This window comes from Rosa chinensis, chromosome 7, assembly GCF_002994745.2.
Source record: "Rosa chinensis cultivar Old Blush chromosome 7, RchiOBHm-V2, whole genome shotgun sequence".
NCBI lineage: Eukaryota > Viridiplantae > Streptophyta > Magnoliopsida > Rosales > Rosaceae > Rosa > Rosa chinensis.
Genome location: NC_037094.1, coordinates 31233089 through 31240696, shown reverse-complemented (window position 1 = coordinate 31240696; position 7608 = coordinate 31233089). Strand labels below are relative to the sequence as shown.

Below are 7608 nucleotides of genomic sequence, written 5' to 3'. Positions count from 1 at the left end.
TATTATCTGTGGCATTGCTATCTCTATTAGCAGTTTTTGTGCTTTTTGACATCCTTGGGTATTCAAGCAGTGTCTTATCTTCACTACTCCTTGTCCTTGCCCTTTTCTGTTACTATGAACTCTGTTTTGTCTTCATCTGTCACTTTTGCTGGCAAGAGTTATATTATCACCTCATGATGCCAATTGAGGAACATGTAGTGTTTTGTTTTTTTTTGTTTTTTTGTTTTTTCAATATCAAATGTGACGAACTTATTTTCCTGAATTATTGTAACTTGGGAGGTTGCTGTGTAGATACATTCCCTGAATTTTCTGAACTTTACCATGTAGGTTGGAGGCTATGAGAATGGAAATTTTGTCATGTGGTCCAATCTTTTCATACGTGGTCAGTTATATTTCCATACTTTACATCCAATCTTTGTTATCTGGTCCATAATTATTTAACTTAATGTAGGCAAACCTGAGGGCTTGGTCTTACTGCACATATTATTTACCACTGCAATCTGATTCTCAAGTATTCAGAAGGAACTAACAGGACCTGGGTTCTTTTACTTTTTACATAGTCACCATAATTTTACTTTACTTGTACTTTTAATTTATGTTAAAGTAGCCTCGGATTGCTAACTAGTCTAGTCCTTTCCTATATTGCAGTATAATGCGCAGTTTAAAGTTTTTTGAACCATTACAGTACAAGTTTAATGTTTGTGAGGTAGTCTTCTTGTGGGAGCAGGTGTGGATGTTTTTGGTGACAATATATCATCGCATTTCACATTATTGTTTTATTCAGTAAAAGAATACATGAATTAATGCAATGAAGCTAGGATCAACTGGTGGTGGAATCTAGTCCAACTACACAAATTGGTTAGACGTAGTCCGAACATTGGGCGGGGGGTAGTTTTAGAGACATTCTTTAGTACATGCATGTTTGGCATTTGTTATTTGTCAATTTATTTCACTATGGGATTGTAGTTAGTCAAGCGAGTATCCATTTTTCTCTGTTGGGGGATCTTATTATATCATTAATTAAGGAAGCAATGTATAAAGAATGAGAAGAACTAGAATGTTAGTAGCTTACAATGCATTTCAATTCTCAAAAGAATTCATCAGACCTATGATAATTGCTATACCAATGAGCAGTGGTTATCATTGTTCAATCTTGAGTTTGATAAATTCTTTGTCATCACTCAGCTTTTATAGTAAATTTTCTTGTTGGGAAATAATGTTCTCAGCTGTGACTTGTTTATGTAAAATTCCATTACAGCTTCTGCATGAGTGGAAAAAGGATTCCTATGGATAACTATCTTATAAAACCTTTGTTGTCGTCTTAAGTATGATGAAGAAAGAAGATTTCATGGTATATAATTGTATTATTAGTGACCAAAGTTGAATTTGTATGCTAGTCATTGCTTTTTGCTTTGATATCTAGTCTTTTTGGCAGAAGAAGGATACCTGTTCGAATGTGAGTCTTTAATCAGGCCCTACTTTATATTGAAACCTTAATAGTGCTATATCAATGTTTAAAAGGGAACGCAACAAGAAAGGAGGGAGCTCTGTTCAATGGAAGAACATGGCAGTAAGTGTTCGACATAATTATTTCCTTTTGAATAATGATTCAGTCAATAATTAGTAGTATATGTATGTTGTTGATTGATGGTGCGCGCTGTCTATTTTTTAGGGTATTCCATCACAGCCAAACGACAAACAGTGCGGCTATTTTGTGATGAGATATATGAGGGATATCATCCATGATACAAACTTGTCATTTGCAGATAAGGTAACTGAAACTTCTTAATTTGGATGTTTGCTGTTAGTTTTTCAAAATAGTTTTGTTTTAGTTTATCAGATGGCATTTCTTTCATTGTTATTTTCAAACTATTACAGTGGGCTAGGAGAGCCAACCATGTTTATGGTCAAGTGGAAATTGATGAAGTGCGTAATGAGCTCACAAGTTATGTGTTGAAGAACATCCTCAAGCTGTAAAGTATGCAGTTGCTCATGCCCTAGAAGCTCTGAAGTGAAATAGGCTAGAAATGTGTTTTTGTGCTCCAAAGTGACAATTTAAAGTACATTTCTTCACTTATTTTGCTAGTGGAGTAGTATAGATGTGTTCCATATTTTGGTGTTGGAGTAGAATGGTGCTCCTTTTTGGCAATATTGTCTAATACATTTCAGTACAATTATGTGGATTATAACAATATTAGATGTATATTGGTAATTACTATTCATTTGGTATTTTTGATTTCATTTTCTGTTGTTCCTACACAATGTTCACAATAACCATACAATAAAAACTGTTGTGTGAGAGTAATACATATCACGGATGCTATCAATATTTTAGTTGTATGAATAACAGTCACACAACAGTTATAAAAAAAAATGACTTCTGAATCACAATCACACAACGGGTTCCTAAGTTGCCTGTTGTCTGAGTGACATTCACACGACAGTTAATGATGTCGACATGCTGTCGACATGGATGCCGAGTTCTTCAGACGACAGTTCTCTAAATCATGTTTCATCAGACGGCAGCGAGATATACGACAGTCAGCTCTGCATCAGACGACAGTTTTTAGCCGTCGTCTGATTCAATTTTTGTACTAGTGCTAGATACTTTGTTCACCCTACAACCAAATGTTTTCTTCAAAATTCCAAAATTGTCCTTAACAATAATTATTAACACAAAAATAATGAAAATGAGAAATCCATTTTGTTTTAATTAAGACTTTACATCGCTATTTTCATATCAGCTTTCTATACACAATATATATATATATATATATATATATATATATCATCTTAGCTTCTTCATCGCCGGTCGACCAGACAAATAATTAGATAAAATTTTCAAGCTATAGCAATTGGCAACAAGTGAAAAGAATTGTCGGTTAGTATTATTTTGTTCTACCATGTGACTCGCGTGTTTAATGTGTCATAATAGTTGATGAAGGGAGAAAATAGAGAAGAGCAAAAAAAATGAAAGAGTAACAAGAAACTATATATAAGGCACTGGGCTGATGGTGGGCTCAGTTTTCTTTCATTTTTCTTTTCAGTTTCGCATTTTCAATGGTAATATTTTTTTTTTCCTTTCGAAAATTATTTGAGGGTGAAATTGAAAGTTTCAAAATAAAAATTTAATTGTAGGGTGAACAAAGCATTTGGTAGGGTGGAAATAGCCTCACCCTACTAATATTTAGAAGGCTTTTACGAGGATAGATCTTTCTTTTTTTTTCATTAAATAGAAACATTTCATTAAAAGGCAACAGCCCATAAAGGGTACAAGCTAGGTACATAATGTAGTGCCCCGGACATTCGTTATTATTTTCTGAGGATTTTTCGGAATCTAAATTGTGGTTATTGGACGATTTCATGGCTTGTGGATGGAGCGGAAGTGTTTCGGATGAATTTTTATTCAAAAAATATGGTTTTAGGGGGAGTGCAAAGGTTGAATTTTTATCTGTTGGGTTTCTGATGCGGGAAGCGTGTACACGATAGTAAGAGGCTCCGTCAAGCGTCGAAAGCCATATGAGATGAATTAGAATCCACTAGCAATTATGGACACAGCCGTAAGAAAGATAGAGAAACTTCTCTAATATTTGGTTTTTTTTATTGATAACTTTTAATCAATAAAATAGAGAATTTTCTCTTTTATCTCTGGTGGACTCCAGAACCCTTTTGTTAGGTTTATTGCTGGTAAACCTAGTTATCAATCCGACTGCTTCAGGTGGTATCAGAGCAGGTCTTCCCTGTCTCTTTTATTTGCCTTAGTAGCAATGGGTGAAGTAACGAAATCAGATATTGAAGCTCTTACAACAGCGTTTACCGCTGCCATCAATTCCATGAATAATCAGACACTACAACAAAAAACCTCATTTGCAAGAAACAAATTCCTCGCTAAAAACAGACATTTCGTCGCGGAAGTACTTCAGCGAGGAAATTCTTTTCGTCTTCAATTCGTCGGAGAATGCTCGTCAAGAAAAGGTTTAGCGACGAAAAAAAAATGTCCTTGTCAAACCCTTTCAGTGATGAAATCTATTTGTCTCGCTGTTATTCTATAGCGACAATTTCTTTCCTCACTCAAACCCATACTTTTTCTCGTTAGAAAAGTTCAACGATTAGAAAATAGTCGTTAAATATATTTTCCGACATACTAGATTTCATCGCGAAATTAATTATTTCCTCGCCAATGATAACTAAAATTAAAAAATGTAAATAAATAAAATATTTAAACTACTTTTTCTGCGACGAATTTTCGTTGTTATAAGCTTTGGGTGAGGAAGCTTTTTCTCGCTGTAAACCTTTTTTAGCGAGGATATTTTGTTTCATTGTACCATGTATTCTTTCAGCGAGAAAAAGTTTTCTCGTTAAAGATACTTAACAACGAGGAATATGTTTTACATCGGCATTGGAACTACGGTTTTTGGAACGAAAATATTTTCGTCGTTATAAATAGCTTTGGGCGACCAAGTTTTTCTTCGCTATAAACTGTTTTCAGCGAGGAAATTTTGTTTCTTCGTAAAATGTATCTTTTCAATGAGAAAAGGTTTTCTCGATAAAGATACTCAATAGTGAGGAATGTGTTTTTCGTCGGTGTATGGACTACAGTTTTTGGGACAAAAATATTTTCGTCGTTATAAATAACTTTGGGCGAGGAAGTTTTTCCTCTCTATAAACTGATTTCAGCGAGGAAATTTTGTTTCATCGTAATATGTATCTTTTTTAAGAAGAAAAAGTTTTCTCGATAAAGATACTCAACGAGAAATGTGTTTTCCGTCAGTGTAGGATCTACAGTCTACAGTGAGAAAATTTATTTTTGTCGTTATTGATTTTAATCTTTAGCGAGGAAATTTATTTTTGTTGCAGTTGTCTTCTTATTACGATACGACCTGTCAGCGATACATATTATTTTATTCTAAAAAGAGGATTCTTATTCAAAACTAGTTAAACAGTAAACAAAATAATAATTCATAATGTTGTCTACCATAACTACTAATTGGAATAGTCTAAAGTCAATATTGAACTAAAAATGATCCAAAAGTCAATTAACTTGTTTAACTGATACTAAATCCTAGATAAGCATAACTAACTTGATGCTTGTTGGTTCATAAAGGTTGCCATGAACTGCTCAAACTTTTTGCCTTGCTCCTGCAATTCTTGGATCAGCACGTTTTGTGCATCAATCTTTTCTTGTTGAGCCTTTATAGTATCTTGGGTCTCTTCAAGTTTATCTTCTAACTCTTTATTCTTCTCAGACATTTCATCTAGTGACGATCGAGAAGTGCTAGATGGTGGAGGCCTAGGGCCAAAACCACAACCCTTGATGTAGCCTGATTTTACTCCAAGAACCTTTGCACATATTTCATCATCATTCATAGTTTGAGTCCCATCAGGAAGGGTTGTCTCAGTTCGCATCTTAACCATTTGATCCTGCAAATAAAAGAAAATACATTTAAGTGTGTATGCTTAGTTCCTAGTAAATCAAAATAATCTCTTATAATCTATAGGTATATTCATCATCTTAATCTATGTAATTGTTTTTTATATAAATACATATCTACGTATGAATATGCATATATAGTTATACATCTATAATTCAAGTTATATTATATACATCAATAGGTCACTTACCCATAATTCTTTCGCTCCCAAGTCCCAACCTTTTTTAATGCTTTTGTACTCCATTTCAAAGCGTTCAATTGCACCTAGCATCTCCCCTGATTGTGCAGCCTATTGCATTAAACAAAAAAATGTTGTTAAGACATGTATAATAGTTTCAATATATTAATTAATAAAATTATATAGATAACTTACAATCTGTTCTTGATGCGACATAAAAGACTTCGACCCTGCTTTATGGTGATATTTCAAATGTGACCTATTAATATAATTTTTCTCTGAAACAATCTGGAAAGTATAACATATCAAATGATTATTTTGGAATTGTAATTTTATGTTCTTATCATTAAAAAGCAAACTGAAATGTAGAAATTATTAACAAAATTAGTGTAGTATTTGAAAAACAACTATAGCAAAAATAAAAAGAATAAACAAACAATCTTGTACGTACCTGAAAATCTTCACTAGAAAAATAAGTGCACAGAAAAGCCCATTCTTCTTCAGTTTTAACATCTTTGTGTTTATTTTCTAATGCTTCCTCTTTTGTTGAGAATTGCTCAAAATGCTTCTTCAGCTTATAACGAAAGTTAGCAAACACTGTTCCAAACGATTTATTCACATATCTCTTAACCCAAGGTAGAGACATGTCAATGTCGTACTTAGTCTGCATATAAATAATTTAATGTTAGACAAAATACTTTACTATAGTTATATAATAAAATAAGAAAATTATTTAGGAAAAAAAAATCACTCACAGTTATTCTTTTGATCAAACTTGTCCTATCTTCTGGTTTTACTTCCTTCCATTTTTTCACATTTAGAGGTGCATGATTCCGAATGGTGAATCCAATTTCATTAGCAAACATTTCTGCATATGGACCTGTGGGTCTGCCATTTTCTTTCTTGAAAGTCACAGGTATTTTAGTACCAAGCTGCTCATGCACCTTATCAGCATTTAAACCTCTTGTCTTTCCACGCACTTTTTTTCTGGACCTTCTGTTAAAAATTTAATTAGTGAAGTACATGTATAATTAATAAATTTTAAATACAACAAAGCAAGACAATGAGTACCTGTAGTAGATCCTTGGATATCGACTGATGTCCTAGCATCATTCAACCCTTCAGTTGTAGCATTTATTAATGGCTGGTTAGTAGTTTGGCACTGAACGTGTGCATTCATTGAGTCACCTGTTATAATCAATGTAACTTTAACTTATGATTTCTATTTTTTTTTTTTTTTTTGGAATCAAGTCATGGGTTGAAATAATTTAATATTGCAGCAGTTGTTTTAGACCCATAAAGAATATATATATATATAACCTAATTCAAAATGGTCAGAGTCTAACTTACCAACAGTAGGCCTTTGGATAATGGTACTAGCAATAGCCCTTTGGGTAGTTCTATTAGAGGTAGGCATATCAAGAACATCAAGTTCATCTTGCAAAGAATTTGGAAGTGAAGGTTCGTTTGCTTGTACACGTCGCCGTTTTGTCAAAGTGACACCTGTTCATTTAACATGATTTTGAGTAATCATGAGTGAAATAAATAAAATAATTCTATATTTACATACTATGTTTGTAGCAAAGAAATTGTATTGTACATACCAATATTAGCCTTTTGGGCAACGGAAACGTTCGAACGAAGACGTTTCGACATTTTGTCACTGTTACTATAAGAGAAATAAAATAAGTTTAACTTGCAAGACTTACAAGAAGAGCCAAAACTACAACTACATTGGATATCCAAATCAAATTTCGAGCTAATTAAAAATTTGAACATACATGTGACTAATAATAATTATAAACTTCATAAATAAATGAAAAGTCATAATATTATAGAGAATAGAAAAACAATGAAAAATTATTAAAAGAAGTTGAACAATAATAATCATAAACTTCATACATAAATGAAAAGCCATAATATTAAAGAGAATAGAAAAACAATGAAAGGTTATTAAAAGAAGTTGCAGTTACTTAGCCACCGCTTAATTCAAAAAAA

General features: G+C 32.8%; 1 protein-coding gene and 1 long non-coding RNA gene across 2 annotated transcripts; one reads left to right on the top strand and one right to left on the bottom strand.

Moving 5' to 3' along the window:
- The first annotated feature begins 1547 nt into the window (after positions 1-1547).
- On the top strand, positions 1548-2046 carry LOC112175627. Its single transcript, XR_002926553.2, has 3 exons — positions 1548-1570; positions 1673-1771; positions 1879-2046. It is a non-coding gene; the product is annotated as an uncharacterized LOC112175627 (long non-coding RNA).
- Positions 2047-4904: 2858 nt separating this feature from the next.
- LOC112179849 lies at positions 4905-7266 on the bottom strand. The gene is made up of 8 exons (XM_040511416.1): positions 7215-7266; positions 6961-7113; positions 6660-6798; positions 6366-6606; positions 6062-6274; positions 5806-5898; positions 5623-5721; positions 4905-5421 (listed from the first exon to the last, which is right to left on the bottom strand). Exons 1-8 carry the CDS (start codon positions 7264-7266, stop codon positions 5077-5079), a joined length of 1335 nt encoding a protein of 444 aa, XP_040367350.1. The 3' UTR covers positions 4905-5076.
- Between the last annotated feature and the right edge of the window lie 342 nt (positions 7267-7608).

Coding starts and splice junctions, on each gene's coding strand:
- LOC112179849 (XM_040511416.1), bottom strand. CDS start 7,266: ATGTCGAAACGTCTTCGTTCGAACGTTTCCGTTGCCCAAAAGGCTAAT. Junction 6,607..6,659: donor ACTCATTGTCTTGCTTTGTT/GTATTTAAAATT, acceptor AATTTTTAACAG/AAGGTCCAGAAAAAAAGTGC. Junction 6,275..6,365: donor GTTTGATCAAAAGAATAACT/GTGAGTGATTTT, acceptor ATTTATATGCAG/ACTAAGTACGACATTGACAT.